Source organism: Pantherophis guttatus, chromosome 15, assembly GCF_059756535.1.
Source record: "Pantherophis guttatus breed Tessera chromosome 15, ASM5975653v1, whole genome shotgun sequence".
NCBI lineage: Eukaryota > Metazoa > Chordata > Lepidosauria > Squamata > Colubridae > Pantherophis > Pantherophis guttatus.
Window position 1 is genome coordinate 10,577,317 of NC_142077.1, and position 16,161 is coordinate 10,593,477.

Genomic DNA, 16,161 nt, shown 5'->3' on the forward strand with positions numbered 1-16,161 from the left:
CGCCCTGGGGCTTCTCCTCCTCCTCCTCCTCCCCCCCGCCTCCTCCCCCAAGAAAAGTTGCGCAATTGAACGGGCGGGGGAAGAAAGAGGAGAGACTAGGACTACAACTCCCATCTTTTTTTTTTTTTTGCAAGAACAAGAACTCCCATTACTCTTAAGGGTGGGGAATTGTGCCCTGTGGACGTTGCCCCCTAAGGAGGCGGGGAGTGCAACTTAGGAGGGGGAGGCGACTGATGCCCCATTCGTGCCAGCCTACCTTGCAGGGGGGGTGTGCGGGTAGAGCTTTGCAAGTGGGCAGCCATCGGTATCATCTGTCCCCCAAAGAACCAATGTTGGGCACTGACTCAAAGCCCAACAATAGGCTGGTGTAAAACCCAGCTGGTGCCCAGGTTTCTGCCCGCTTGGCACAGGGTGTCCTACCCTACAGGGACGTTGTGTCGTCTGTGCTGATTTGCGATGGTGGGGTGGGGAAATATGAAGAGCTGGTGGCACTTGGTGCAAAACGAGGCCGCCAGGCTGCCCCTGGGGGACAAGGGGCAGGGATTGGGCAATGCCCGTTGGGGAAGACTGGCACTCCTGACCACTGGCACTGGGCCCCACGAGCCTGATCGCCTAGGGAGGGAGGGTTTACACTGGGGAGGGATATTTGACTAGATGGGCTCGGTGGCTAAGACGCTGAGAGCTTGTCGATCAGAAAGGCCGGCACTTCGGCAGTTCGAATCCCCTGAGCAGAGGGTTGGACTAGATGACCTCCAAGGTCCCTTCCGACTCTGTGACTGAAAGAAAAGAGACTCACACGAAACTTTAGTAACCAGAAATTTTGGCATTTATTGTCAGGGGGGGTTTCTTCTTCCGAAACAAAAAAAAAAACCCCAACCACCACTGTACCCCGTTTTCCCAGCCCCACCAAGAAGCTTCGAGAACATCCCTGATTCGCAGACAAACCCGTTTGGTACATTGTCCATATGAAACCCCCCAGAGGGGGCGACCAGAGAGAAACCCCACCACCCTTCTTAACGGAGAATCCGGAGGGGGGGGGAGGAGAGAGAGAGAGAGGAGGTTAAAGGAGGATCCGACCACAGACGTCCCTTCTTCCAGAGGGCAAGTTTTTTTTGGGGGGGGGGGGGGATTATCCCAATGTGGAACAGGGAGTGAGTGTGTCACACGTTGGGGGTGGGAGGGGACAGGTTGGCTCAATGCGTATGGAAGGTTTGGCACAGGTGAGAGGGGTGAAGGGGTGAGTGGGGAGGGGGCTTGTGGAAACCCACTACCTAGAAGGGTCCTAGAGAAGTCCCAATTTCTCAAATTTTAAGGGGGGAGGGAAAAAGGGGAAAAACCACCACCCACACACACCCCCTTTGGAGCAAGCTTTAACAACAAACGGTTCTCCTGGCAAGTGCACAAATACATGACCTCTGGTTACCCCCCTCCCCCAAAGCCCCCCCTCCCCTTGAAAACAGACCGATATACAGAATAGAAAGCACAATATGTACAACACCGTAAACATTTCCATTCCGAACAGTTTGGCTTTTTTATAATTATCAAAGACGACTCGGGCGACCTCGAGAAAGTGGAATAAGGTTTGGGGGGGTGACAAAACTATTGCTCTTGAATCCTCCTCCTCTTCCTTCCCCCACCTTCATTCCTTCGCACGCGCCCCCCCCCCAAAAAAACCGTGGGAATCCCAGCCCGCCTCTGTTTTAAAATGATAAAAACACCGTTTTTGGTCTTAAAGCAGCTCTGCAGAAAATGTCGACTTATCCCAGCCTAAAGTAAGATTCCACAAACCGCTCCGTTCCGCTACGCCATTTCCCAAGGGGTGACAAGGCTGAATTTGGCTTTTGAGTCACTTTCCCCTGGACCACTGGACTTTTTTGGGGAGACGTCCTGGATCCAGGAGGGAAGGACGGAGTCTCCGCTTCCCAAATCATTTCCCTTGCGTGCTGTGCAATGGACAAAGGTATGTGATAACTGATTTTAAGGAATAGGTCAGTGATGGCGAGTGCCCAAACCAGAACGCATGTTCATGTGCGCCTCCGGAATGCTGGAAACCGAAAAACCAGCTGGCCGGCGCGCACATGTTTTTGGCCATTTTTAGGACCGTTTTTCAAGCCAAAAATGGCCTGAAAACAGCCCAAAAAAACAGCCAGAAAATGGCCTGAAAAATGGCCCGGTTTTGGGGCATTTTTTGGGCCGTTTTCAGGCACTCAGGCGCCCGTGAAGACCAGCATGTGCACTGGAAACCAGAAAAGCAGCACAGAGAGGGCTCTGCGTGCAACCTCTGGCACGCGTGACATAGGTTCGCCATCACGGGAATAGGTGATCTCAGTTTAGGGAATATCACAGGACTCGGGAGGCTTCAAAATTTCAGAAACGGGACTTGCGTCCTCATCATGGCTTGAGCTACAATTAAATTATACAATCCTGGAAACGAGACACGGTTTCTTTGGACATTTTATTCTTTTTTTTTTTCCCCTCCCCCTTCCTTTTAAACACCATGCATTCGACGAAGTCGGCAAAGGCTTCGGCCCAAATTTTGTACAAACCCAGTTTGCTTAGGAATTGGGACGGACCGCCATCATCGCCCTGGCTAACAAGCGAAGGAAAATTGTTAGCTTCCACCCTCCCTCCTCCCCCCCACCTGCCCTTAAAAAACCACGAGAGATTGGTTAAAGTCGTTAAAAAGTGTCGCTTGGACACGGCCTTAGGAACACAAAAAGAAAGTATTTACAGCCATACGGAAAGGGGAGGGAGGGGAGAGAGAAAGGAAGGAATTGAAAGTAGGCCCTGCAGCCCCCCACCAATATTATTTTTGTCCCCCCCTTTTCCAAAATCGCCCGCAGAGACCCTTAACACACTCCCTGCCTGCCTGCTGTGTCAGCACCGTCTACGCCAACGCGCCCCGAGTGAAGCCATGGTGGACATTTAACTGACCACAATTACGTCTTGCTTGGGGCAGTCTCCCCGAGTTTCCAAGCAGTGAAAACAAACACACACAAAAAAACCACAACCCCTTAATGACAGCCTGAATATAATATTGGTGATCGCTGCCTTTACCATTAACCATCCCGTATCGTCCTAACTTTATCCCCATTTTTTCCCCCATTTCCCTTCGACACCTACAAACAAAAAAACCCACAACTTCTCTGTGACGAGTGCCCACGCCATTCAAAAAGAGCCAAGATGGAGGCTGGACATGTTCTCCACCCCATGCGAGTAAAAGAGGGGGTGGGGATTGGATTGTGCAGCCGCCGTCTTAATTTTTTTGGGGGGGGGGCACCCTCCTCCATGGATAGTGATGCAGGGGCCACCTTGTTCCAGCTAGAATGAACTGTCCTTGTGTCCCCCTATGCCAAAGGACAGTCCCTTCCTCACCGAGGTAACCTTCTCCCCCACCAACCCAGCGAGGGCCGTGCCCACCTCCTCCGACCCCTTATTCACACGTGGTCAGTTTAAAAGCTTACATACAAACCAGGCTTGTGCGTTCAGAAGTAAAACAGTAACAGGCACGATCGAGCAACAAGGAAAGCGGGGGGGAGAGAAAGAATCCGCAAGTGGTCAGATTTTTTTGCGGCGACGGTAACCGCCAGGCAGCTAAACAACTGTGAAATCCGACAGATGTTCAAGAGGGCAAAAGCTGGGAGAGGCGTAAGTAAGTACGGCAATTCAGGTCTTTCGCCAAAGCCGCCAATTAAAGCGGCCCAAATTACACTCCCGGCTCAGTGACCTCGAGGCAGGCTTTTTACGGAAGTACCGAGTACAGTATCGACCCTTGCAAACACACAAACAAAAATAATTAAAAACAGTAATAGCGGTAGGGGGGAGGTTGGCTTTTAAGAAAAGAAAAGGATGCAACTTTGGCTGGGGGGGGAATAGTGAAGGGTTTAAAAAGCACTTCGGAAGAAGAATCAATGCCCCACCACCACCAAAAACGTTCAAGGACTGGGGGGGGGAGGTTTTGTGAGGGGTGGGAAGTGCCCTTAAGCTGCCCATCACCAAAGGGGTGTCTCTGTCTCTCTCTCTCCCTCACCCCCAAGACAGAACCCACACCCCTCCTCCTTGAACAGGTATCAGCACAGAACAAGAGGAGTGGGCTCATCTGGAGGGAGGCTGCCAGCTGGCCTTGGGTGTGGATGAGGGTCTCCCCAACCGACCCTCCTTCCGCCACCATTCACACCAAAAGCCAGCCGCCCACAGACGCCAAGCAATTAATTGGCCAGCCGGTCGGATGCCGCAAGAGACAGTGAAAGAAAAAGGGGAGGGGGGTTAAGAGGGGGCATTGCTTCCAAAATGGCATCTCCTAAAAATCTCCTAAATGGTAAGTACACACACACACACCTTTCCTTCCCAGAGAATACTTGGCGTCAATGGAACGGAAACACACGAGGGCATTTCGGGTGCCAGGCAGCTGCCAGAGTCCTGAATTGGGGGGGAGGCTCCCCAGCCTGCGGGCACCCACCCATGGCTTCCCTCCTCATCTCTTGAAGCCCCCGAGCCCAGGAACACGCGCCCGGCACTCGGGGAAGCAGCAGAAAAAACACAGACACAGCCCTCCACCCATGCCAAGGCGGCAGAGAGACCTTCACAAAGCAGAACCGGACAAGCCACACCCCCTCCCAGACCGGGTCAGGGGTGCCAAACCGCCGGGGCACTCGGGAGAGGAACCCGAGCCCAGCAGAGGCCCAAACGTGCTGCGGAAATAAGGCAAGCAAAGCACTTTTGCTTTTTTTTTGTTTTGTTTTGCATAGTAGTTAAAAACTGCGACCTTCTCACCCTGTGGTCCTTCTGGCCTTGCCCTGGCTCTGGCCTTACCCTCCCAGGCTCTCTGGGTTGGCCACCCTGGGCAGCCAAAGGACGGACCTTGGGCCTGGAGCCTCTGAAGTTCCCACCCACACGCCAGAAGCACCCTTCCCCAGGAGCTTGCCGTCTGTCCGAAGCAGGTGGACGTGCCGTAGGAGCTCGGTTGGGCCCACAGCCTGGGGGCGAAGGCACAGGTAAAACTGCAGTGGTTTTTTGTTTGTTTTTGTCACATTTGTCGTTGACGGAACAGTACAAAAGTTTTCACAGCACCAATCCTGAGATGACGCGGGAGGCCGAGCCTCCGGGAACGCCGGCCGAGGACGCAAAAGTCCTAGATCACCCATGCTGCAAGGTTTCAACTTTTGTCCAGTTTTTTTTTTGTTTTCTTTTTAAAGTTTTCTGTTCTCCCTGTCCCGCCAAACCCACCCACCCCTCAAACCCCTGCGCCCCACGCTCCGGGTGTTCATCAGCTGACCATGGGCTCCACATCTGCTTCTCTGTCAAAGTCGTCTTGAATCTCGTCCGTGTTTCCCGAGTCGCTGCTGGCGAGCGAGCTGGGCGATGGGGAATTTCTGGAGGGAGGAAGACAAAAGGAAATTGAAATTGAAATCGGAAACCATATTATTATTAATATTGAATGAAATAACATTAACAACTGGAGAAAGAGAATTGGTGAGGATTTTGGTTATAATGGGGAGAATTATAATTGCTAGATATTGGAAATTAAATGTTGACTTAAAATTAGAAGAATGGTATAATGAAACATGGAAATTTGCATTAAATGATAAATTGACTTGTGATGTTAAAATTAGAAGTGGTATATACAAAGAGAACGTTTTTTGGAACACTTGGCAACCATTTGTGGACTTTGCACTTGGGAGATTGGATGAATCGGCACCAGTACCTTATCAAAGAGATTTTTGGAAGAATTGAAGACTTTAATTTCCTAAAGCTTCCTTTCCATTTGTATAGCACGTTGGGGGGGGGGGGGATTTTTTTTTCTTTTTTTACTATTGATTTTTGTATTGTTTTTCTCTTTTTTTCTGTTATTCTTTAACAATAAAAATACAATAAAAAATTTTTTTTAAAAAAAAAGACAAAAGGCAGGATCAGATCTGAACCTTAACTCGGTCTGTCCGTTCCCCCCAAAAAAAACTGGTGCAGGACACTTGAGACCAGCCTCTTCCTGCTGCCTCCCATACCCGCCAGAGGGGGGGATTTCTTGGTGAAAGCAGGGCGGTGCCCACCTCCTCCTGCCCCACCTTTCCGCAGAGCCTTTGATTAGCCGCCGGCAGGTCTCCATCTGGACGTCCAGGCCCCGTTTCATGCTGCACATCTCCATGTACTCGTGAAGGTGGCGGTTCATGTCGCTTTTGGCGGTGGCCAGTTCCAGCTGTGGAGGGGGGAGGGGACAGAAGGAAAGGGGGTTAGACCCTAGGCCCCCTGCCCCTCCGTAAGGGCCTTTGCTGAACAGTCCTTGGGCAACCCCGGCAACCCTAGTGGACTTGGGCTGTTAAGGAGTGTTGATACCACATATTGTTTTGAGGGATGCTCCTTGGTTCCATTCCCACCCTACAGCAGAAAAGGCTCGGGCTGGGTGGAGAGCTGCTGCCTTCCTTCCCCGCCACCCACCCCCCGGGCTGGGCCAAGTGCCACCGTTTTATCTTTACCTCGATCTGTCCTATCGTTTCTTGATATTCTTTGTCTCGGGTTTTGAAGAAAGATTCTGTCTCATGGATCAAGTTCCCCAGGTTCTCCTCTTGCTGAAAGACACACCAAGGGGGCAGCCTTAGGCGAGAGGCAGGTGAGCAAGGCCCACTCACCGGGGGGGGGGGAGGGGCTCGGGCAGCCCAGGTCTCCGAGGGGGGTTCTGGGCAGGCTTCGCCATCCGCTCCCCTCTGCTGCTTTCTTGGGCTCCGAAGCCTGCACGAAACCCTTTCGGAAGGCAGACGCCGGCCCTTCTCAGGAGGGACAGGCACCAAACCTGGCCCTAACTAGTTACTAGTCGAACTAGTTACTAAGTCTGCACTACTATTAATATTGTCATCATTCCCATCACCCATCTCCTCCCACTTTTGACTGTATGACTGTAACCTTGTTGCTGGTATCCTTATGATTTATATTGACTGTTTCCCTATAACTATCATTAAGTGTTGTACCTTATGACTCTTGACGAATGTATCTTTTCTTTTTATGTACACTGAGAGCGTATGCACCAAGACAAATTCCTTCTGTGTCCAATCACACTTGGCCAATAAAGAATTGTATTCTATTCTATTGTATTCTATTGTATTCTATTGTATTCTATTGTATTCTATTGTATTCTATTGTATTCTATTCCATTCCATTCCATTCCATTCCATTCCATTCCATTCCATTCCATTCCACTCCATCTCTTTATTCTATTCTATTCTATTCTATTCTATTCTATTCTATTCTATTCTATTCTATTCTATTCCACTCCACTCCATCTCTTTATTCTATTCTATTCTATTCTATTCTATTCTATTCTATTCTATTCTATTCTATTCTATTCTTCTATTCTATTCTATTCTATTCCACTCCATTCCATCTCTTTATTCTATTCCATTCCATTCCATCTCTCTATTCTATTATTCTATTCTATTTCTATTTCTATTTCTATTTCTATTTCTTCTATTTCTATTTCTATTTCTATTTCTATCCCTCTCAACATTGCTACCTTCAGGTCTAGCAAATGGGACTCTTTCTTAGCCGGCCTCTCAAAATGCCTAATTAAGCCCTAAGCTTAAATCTGAAAAGTTGCCGAGCCACTGTGAGTTTGGCTTGGTTTTGACCTAACAGTTAGGTAAGGAAGCAGAGCTCAAATTAAAACGGGCATCGGGTCTGTTGGGGGAAGTGAGGTTCATATTTAAACACGTGACCCAATTTGTGTTAAATTTATGTTTTACCGACATAAACGAAATAAAAGGGAGACTAGTATAGATCTATTTAGCTCTCATCAGCTAGCTATACCCTTCTGGGATTCGAACCTGGGCTACTTGCATATTAGGTAGATGTATTAACCTCAGTTGCAATGTCTGGCTATGAAAGTTGGACCATAAGGAAGGTTGAGGGCCACAGAATGGAGGCCTTTCAACTCTGGTGCTGGAGAAGACTCCTGTGAGTCCCTTGGACTGCAAGGCGATCCAGCCGGTCAGTCCTAGAGGAGATCAACCCTGACTGCTCTTTGGAAGGCCAGATCCTGAAGAGGAAACTCAAATCCTTTGGCCACCTAAGGAGAAGGAAGGACTCCCTGGAGAAGAGCCGAATGCTGGGAACGATGGAGGGCAAAAGAAGAAGAAGGGGACGGCAGAGAACGAGGTGGCTGGATGGAGTCACCGAAGCAGTCGGCGTGAGCTTCAATGGACTCCAGGGGATGGCAAGAGGACAGGAAGGCCTGGAGGAACATTGTCCATGGGGTCACGATGGGTCGGACACAACTTCGCAACTAACAACAACAATTAACCTCTAAGCCACGGGCTCGCCTGCCTTTGTGGGAAAGATTAAGTTGGTTTTTTTTTTTTTAATCAGGGCAACCTGGTCTACCCAATTATGGCATGGAGCATATGGCTTCCATTTTTGTGACCTGATTAAACAGCAGTTCTTCAATGGAAAGCGGGCCCTGAGTAAAAGCAGTTCGGTCGAGTCCAGTGCTTGGATGGCAGATGCAGGGAGCCGGGGGGGGGGGGGGGGGCAGGTGAGTTGGGGCACCACTCACCTCTCCTTGGAGCTCCACGGTCGGGTTGCAGTTGGTAAAGTCTTCCCACAGGAGGAGGGTGTCTTCGTTTTCCTCCCAAGTCAAGCTGTCGCAGTCGTCATCAAAATCGAAGTTCTCCCGCCTGCTTGGAGATGCGTCTCTAGGTTACAACTCGGTTTACCGGGCCTTGCTAGCACTAGCGGAGACGGACTTCTGGGTCCAAGCTCTTTCCGGCCTCCCTCTCTCTCTCCCTCCCTCCCTCCCACCTGTCTTTCCTTCCGTCGTTCAACAGGCTGGCCCTGCTTCAAGAATGTAGCCCTCCAGGGGGCGCTCTGTGCTAACCAACAGTCCTGCCTTCTCGGTTCTAGCTGCCGTGCCCGAATCAAAGGGCATCCTGCCCGCCCCCCACTGACAGCCCAAAGGAACAGGGCTTTGCCTGGGTTTGCTACTTTAGTCCTTTTCTTTCTTTCCTTCTTTCCTTCCTTCCTTTTCCTACTTTCCCCTTCCTTCCCCTCAATCTTCCTTTCTTCCTTTTCCTACTTTCCCCTTCCTTCCTTCCCCTCAATCTTCCTTCTTTCTTCCTTTTCCTACTTTCCCCTTCCTTTCTTCCCCTCAATCTTCCTTCTTCTTTCAATCTTTTCCTTCCTCCCTCCCTTTTCCTCCCTTCCTTCCCCTCAATCTTCCTTCTTTCTTCCTTTTCCTACTTTCCCCTTCCTTCCTTCCCCTCAATCTTCCTTTCTTCCTTTTCCTACTTTCCCCTTCCTTCCCCTCAATCTTCCTTCTTCGTCTTTCAATCTTTTCCTTCCTCCCTCCCTTTTCCTCCCTTCCTTCCCCTTAATCTTGCTTCTGCCTTCCTTTTCCTACTTTCCCCTTCCTTCCTTCCCCTCAATCTTACGTCTTTCTTCCTTTTCCTACTTTCCTCTTCCTTCCTTCCCCTCAATCTTCCTTCTACTATTTTCAAGCTTTTCCTCCCTCCCTGCCTCTCTCCCTTTTCCTCCCTTCCTTCCCCTTAATCTTGCTTCTGCCTTCCTTTTCCTACTTTCCCCTTCCTTCCTTCCTCCCTCCCTCCTTCCCATGCTGAAGAGGGCTGCACTGCCCCTCCTCGCTTTCTCTGGGAGAGATATCTGCCTTCTGAGCTCACTGCCTTCCCAGCAGCCAGAAGGCAGGAAGTTGAGGTCAGCCCTAACCTTAGGACAAAGAGTGTCGGGTCATGGCCGGGTGAGATTTCCCAACTGGGTTGGGGTGCTCAAAGCTTTTCAAGTCCTCCCACTTACAGAAAAATCAAAGCACCCCCTCCCCCCACACCTTGCAAGCTAAGCTGGCCTTGAAAACTCAGCATTCTTTTACTTAGGGAAGAAGAAGAAGAACAGGAGGGGAGCTCACTTCCTGGCTGCTATGACAAGAGAGCCTCTCCTGGGTCAGAGCCAGCCTGGGGTTTTGGGACCAGCCTTCCTGAAAATTGCACAGCCCCAAGTTTATTGGGCCGGAGACAGTGGTGGTATTCGGCTGGTTTTATCCGGTTCGGGCAAACTGGTTGAGACGGCTACGGGAGGCTCCGCCCGGAGGTCATTATGTCCCATTTATCCAGTTTTTTAATGCTCTGCCCATGTGCAGAAGGCCCACGCGGTCACATTTGCAAACCGGTAGCTTAGGTAAGTGAATACCACCCCTGGGGGGGAGACGCCTGCTTCTGAGGACCCCACCCTGAAAGCAAAGCCTTAACGGAAGAGCCTGGGCAGAGCCCAGGTGGGCTCAGGTACTCACAACTGATTGAACATCCTCTTCATTTCGTCGGTGATGTTCAGAGAGCAGCTGACGTCCTCCTCCGAGAAGCGGGCGTTGTCCGTGTCCGGCTCGGCCACGTCTTCTTCCGACGTGAACCGGCGCTCCTTCTTCTTGGAGGCCACCTTAATCGGAGAGAAGGGCCGTCACTACGAGGCCAGGCTGAGCTGCTGCGCCGCGAGAGGCGCAGGGAAGACACGATGAGGGCTCTCTGCAAGGGAAGAAAACTCCCCGGCTCTCCCTGGGACTGGGGCGCACAAGCCACACAGAGAGGTGTTAAAAAAGTCACAGGCCACAAGGAAATCAGAGGGGTGGAAGGAGGAAGAGGAGGAGGAGGCGCGCAGCAGAAGCAAGCCACGGGCAGCCTCGGCAACTCGGCCAGCCATGCGCAGGCCCAAAGGGGGGTGGGGGAGTAGACGGACGCTGAAGCAGCTGGAGGTGCTCAGAGCGGGAAGCTGCAGAGCGAGAGGATCTGGCAGGAAGGGTCTTCTCAGCCTCGGGGTAGAAGCCCACCCTGTGAGTATGTCCGTCAACCGGCAGCACTAAATCAGGCCAGGAAAAGGGGGTACGCAGAATGGAAGTCAGAGAAAAAGAGACTGGAAATACACACACACACACATTGGCGGTTAGTGCCAGACACCAGAGAATGAAAAGGAGGTTCATTCACGACCGTCAAAAGACCAAGCGAGGGGGCCTGAGTGCCATTTTGGGACTGCCCCTGAGGGCCTAGAAGTCAGGGGCCATTGGGGCTGGTGGTGGTGAGACTCAGCCTTGGAGCAAACGAGTGGCTTGGGGCAGCCACTCCCGGCTCGCAGGCTTTCCCTGAAGGCAGCCAAGTGCTTGGCTGGTTTAATCCCACGTCCACTAGCCAGAGACCTAGAAAAACGGGTGGGTCCCTCCAAGTGGCGCCTCCTGACAGCTACATGACTCCTCCTTGGCATCTCGGGAGGGTCTTCTGACCCCTCGGGAGGGAAGGAGGGGAGGAGGGTGGGTTCCAGGGAGGTTTATCCGTTGCCTCCCCGGCTCCACTCCTGCTTCTCTTCTCTTCTCCTCCTCTCCCTAACCAACACAGCCATCTTTTCCAGCTGGATCACCTGGAATATCTTGGAAACGTCTTCCGAGTTGCGCTGCTGTGCTACATCGCACAGCTTGGCTGTGATATCAATACGCCGGCAGATGTCCATGTCCACTTTCATGGCTTTCTCTTGGATCTTTGTGTCCAGGTCGGTCATGGGCTGCGGGAAGGACAGCAGGGAGGGGGGGGAATTACAAACCTTCGGAAGAGTTAAAGACACTCGGAAGGATGGCCCTCCGCAGATCAGGCCGGCCTCTTTCCCCGAGCACCACAAATGTCCCGCTTAGGGAAGGAGCATCACGGAATGCGTACCAAACGTTCCCCTCGAACGGGAGCATCTCAGGAAGCTGCTGGGGACTTTCCCGGGGGAGGGGAGAGAGGGGAGAGAGAGAGACCTCTCTGTGGGATACAGGGACTATCCGACACACAAAAAGTCCACCGAGAAAACGCGCCAATCTGCTGGGAAAGAAGGAGACCTCCCCCTTTACCTCCCCTGTTTCCCCCAAAATAAAGACATCCCCCGATAATAAACCCAATCGGGCTTTTGAGCGCATGGCAATAAGGCCAAGCACTTATTTCAGGGTTCAAAAAAAATATAAGACAGAGTCTAATTTTTGAGGAAACACGGTAGCTATCTCAACCCAAGTGGCTTCCAGCGTCCTGATATAGCCAGCTGGTGCCATTGCTAGTTATTGGGGGCGAATCATTGGCCCACACGGAAAGGGCTCGCAACTTGGGCGTCCTCCTGGATACACAGCTGTCTTTAGAAGATCATGTGACGGCCGTGGCCAGGGGGGCTTTTTATCAGGTTCGCCTGATACGCCAGTTGCGTCCCTTTCTGGATCGGGACTCCCTACGCACGGTCACTCAAGCACTCGTCACTTCCCGTCTGGACTACTGCAATGCTCTCTACATGGGGCTCCCCTTGGGGTGCACCCTGAGGCTCCAGTTGGTCCAGAATGTGGCCGCGCGGGGGATTATGGGAGCGAGGGGGCGCTCCCATGTGAAACCTCTCCTGCGTGAGCTGCACTGGCTTCCTGTGGTCTTCAGGGTGCGCTTCAAGGTGTTGGTGACCACCTTTAAAGTGCTCCATGGCATAGGACCTGGGTATTTATGAGACCGCCTTCTGCCGCCAATAGCCTCCCACCGGCCAGTACACTCCCACAGAGAGGGCCTCCTCAGGGTGCCGTCGGCCAGACAATGTCGGCTGGCGACCCCCAGGGGGAGAGCCTTCTCTGTGTCGGCACCTACCCTCTGGAACGACCTACCCCCAGAGATACGCACGATACCAGACCTCTGGACTTTTCGTCGGGCCCTGAAAACACATCTATTTCATCTAGCCGGGCTGGCTTGATCCCATCCCTTCGATTTTAATTTGTAATTGGTTTTAACCCGGGTTGTTTTAAATGGATAGCCAAAATTATTTAATGTTTTTTTTTAACTGCTTTTAAATTTTATATGTTATGTTTTACCATGGCTGTTCACCGCCCTGAGTCCTGTTGGAGAAGGGCGGTATACAAATTAAATAAATAAATAAATAAAAGGTGCTTTTACAAAAGGCAACTGGAAAAATTTCCTTGGTTTTTTTTCCCCCCTTGAAAATGTTTCTCTTCTCACCCAAGAAGTTTCTTCAATTCTGACTCTCAGTTCAAAATCAGAACTGAGGAAGGGTCTTGGATGAGAAGCGAAACGTTTTCAAGGACGAAAAAACAACCAAGAAAAGTTTGGGACAACTATGGCCTGGAGGATTGAGTATCTCCACGGACAATGTTAGCAAACCTGTCACCGATACGCCTCTTCTCCTTCACTCTCCGAGAGCAAAGAGTCTTGGAATCAAAGCTAACAAAGAAAGGTGGGGAGAGGCAGATTCAGCGAGACCCAAATCTGTGTGCAGCACACAAAGAAGGAAGTCTGCCATTCTGCTTCGGGCAAGTAAGGGTCACACCTTCGATATCTCGCCTGTTGGGTATCTGGTTTTCAAAAACAACGCCGGAAGACAGACTAAGCAACCCGGGGGGGGGGGGGGGGGGTTTCAAAAACAGAAACCAATGCTTGAAACCATCCAAAGTAGTTTTCTAAGCCTGCGTTCTCATATGTGCTAGCCGTTCCCGACTCTAGGGGGCGGTGCTCATCTCCGTTTCAAAGCCAAAGAGCCAGCGCTGTCTGAAGACGTCTCCGTGGTCATGTGGCTGGCATGACTCAACGCCAAAGGCGCACGGAACGCTGTTCCCTTCCCACCAAAGGTGGTCCCTGTTTTTCTAGTTGCATTTTTTTTTTTTTACGTGCTTTCGAACTGCTAGGTTGGCAGAAGCTGGGACAAGTCACAGGAGCTCGCCCCCGTTAGGCAGCACTAGGGATTCGAACCGCTCAACTGCCGACCTTTCGATCCACAAGCTCAGCGTCTTAGCCACTGAGCCACCGCGTCCCTCAAACATGGCTCCCCCTAAAGCGAAAGGGAACTATACACAACATGCCCAAAAGAAAACTCCAACATGCTTGGAACCCCTTGGAACACACGAGAAAGGGGAACGTCGTATCTGTAATCTGGACTCCCCCCCCCCCCCGAGTCATCCCTGCAAGGGGCAGCATGAGAAGCAGGCAGTCAACTGAGTGCAGGGGCAGGGAGCACATCAGCCTTGTGAGGGACACCCCTTGTCCTCCGAATGCCATGCGGAGGGGGGGGGCTCTTTCAGAGGCCACCCCTCGGGCCCAGCACTGCCTGGCCAGCCGCTGGGGAGGGGGGGTTTTGAGACATCGAGGTGCTGTGGGAGGGGGGAGCAGCAAGTTAATGCATCGACACCAATCGGAGGGGAAGCAGGATGAGGAGGGCGAGCGGGCTGGTGCGATGCATTGGGTCATACCAGGCGGGTGGTCTAACTACAAGCAGCCCTCAGCCAACTTGTCCCTTTCTGTCCTTCGGTGGTGGCGGCGCGAAAATGGCCGCTCGGCTTCAACCGACACGGCCGCCTGGGGTACTTACGTCGCTCATCAGACCCTTGAAGACCACCAGTTCGGCTTTGAGCCTCTCGATCTTCTCATTTAGCTCCTCCTGGAGAGCTTCGGCTTCTTGCGCCTCCTAAAGGGAGGAAGGAGAGACACCCCCCGCATGGAAGATGCAAACGCAGGAATGAGAGACCCACACGGTTACACTGAAGACTAATCTTGGCCGCACTGAACCCCCACAGGCTTACTCGAGGCAGAGCGTGCAAGTTTCTCTCCACCCATTCCCCACTTGGTCACCAATTTGGGGGTGTGCCAGGCCCCATGGATTTCTCCTTTATATTCAGGAGGGCCAGCCCACCTTCCTGCCCATCGTTGCTGGCAACAGACCTGCTTTCAATCTGCAATGGGTCAGCCCCCGTTTTTCCTACTCCCTCTGGGGATTCCTTAGGAGAGACAAGGCCGAGACTAGGGCAGCAATGCCTCCCTGTTTTTCCACCCAGCCCTCTGCCTGCTCCAGGAGGCAGCCTGGGGCTGCTCTGCTTTCAGTGCGGAACAGCCATCCAGAAGAGCAAGGGGTCTCCAAACTTGGCAACTTTTAAGACTTGTGGATTTCAACTCCTCCCAGCATGCCTGGCTCAGGAATTCTGGGAGTTGAAGTCCACAAGTCTTTAAAAGTTGCCAAGTTTGGAGACCTCTGAGGAAGAGGAATGGCTGCCAGGTCCTGGTCAGGGCCAGGAAGGCTGGTCTACGATGGCTGCAGCTGATTTGCTCCCTGATGCCCCAGCCGAGGCCTAGCAGACCCACAGGGTTCACTATTCAGGGGGCTCTGTTGATTTCCTTATTCACAGAGGGAACAGGCTTCAGCGCCAGAGATTGGCTCATGCAAACATCCTGGGGTGTGTGTGTGTGTGTACCAGTCTTGGCGATCAGCTAAACCAACGTGTTACCCGTCAATGCCTTGACGGCGGAGGGGAGGGGAGGAAGCTGTACCTCTTGCAGCGTCTCCACCATCGATTCCAACCGCATCCGCTTGGTCACTTCCTCTTGCCATCTGAAAGAGAAGCGATGAGAAAGATGAGGAGACGTGGCCTACAGTGGGGCTTGAACGGAGGAGGTTTTTTGGCGCTCACAAATACCCAAATACATCAACGGTCATTTAAGTTTTTCTGGTTCAGTGTCCTTCTTTCTCTCACTCAAAACTCAAACCCATCTTTTTGGGGGGTTGGGGGTGGGGAGCTTGATCCCCAATTCTGAAATTGGATTTCAGATGCAAAGGAACCGATTTTCCATCGTGGACAGGGATTCTCAGCAGAGTTCGTGTTTTGCCTTCGAATTAAAACCAAAATGCCAAATTGGTGAGATCAGGGGTGTCAAACTCAATGCCTGGGGGCCAGATCTGGCCCGTGGGGTGCTTAGATCTGGACCACCCTGGAAACAGCAAAGGACTGGCCCGTGGTGCTTCTACCAGCAAAAATGGAGCTCGGGAGGGCCGCCTAAGGCCCTCCTGAGCTCCATTTTCACTGGCAGAGGATTACAGGACGCCATCATAACCGAAAACAGAGTTCAGGAGCCCATTTTTGCTGGCAGAGCACTCGGGCCACCACAGGAGCCCCCGACGCCAAGCTGGCCATGCCCATCCTGGCCCCCCAAAGTCAAACACAACCCTGATGCGGCCCTCAATGAAATCGAGTTTGACACCCTCGGGCTACACAGTCCGTCAACTACCACTTTCGTTCCATCGAACCATGCCAACCCCAAGACATGTCAGGGGGATTATTTCAACCCCCTTCATAGTTTTAAACCCTGCCTAAAAACCCTCGCTGGCTGGCCGAGATGCCTACAG

The 16,161-nt window shown here is 51.9% G+C and overlaps 1 protein-coding gene across 2 annotated transcripts in view; it reads right to left on the minus strand.

The window, feature by feature from the left end:
• Positions 1–2,818: 2,818 nt before the first annotated feature.
• IFFO2 (intermediate filament family orphan 2) overlaps positions 2,819–16,161 on the minus strand; it is a 32,360-nt gene continuing 19,017 nt past the window's right edge. The window contains exons 2-9 of one of the 2 annotated variants that reach the window (XM_034419896.3): positions 15,309–15,369; positions 14,356–14,451; positions 11,395–11,535; positions 10,283–10,425; positions 8,540–8,663; positions 6,471–6,563; positions 6,063–6,193; positions 2,819–5,372 (exon numbers count right to left, since the gene is read on the minus strand). In XM_034419896.3, the coding sequence (XP_034275787.2) occupies positions 5,267–5,372; positions 6,063–6,193; positions 6,471–6,563; positions 8,540–8,663; positions 10,283–10,425; positions 11,395–11,535; positions 14,356–14,451; positions 15,309–15,369 (895 nt within the window). In that variant the 3' untranslated portion in view covers positions 2,819–5,266. The remainder of the gene's footprint in view (positions 5,373–6,062; positions 6,194–6,470; positions 6,564–8,539; positions 8,664–10,282; positions 10,426–11,394; positions 11,536–14,355; positions 14,452–15,308; positions 15,370–16,161) is intronic. The other variant, XM_034419897.3, reaches the window with a different exon arrangement.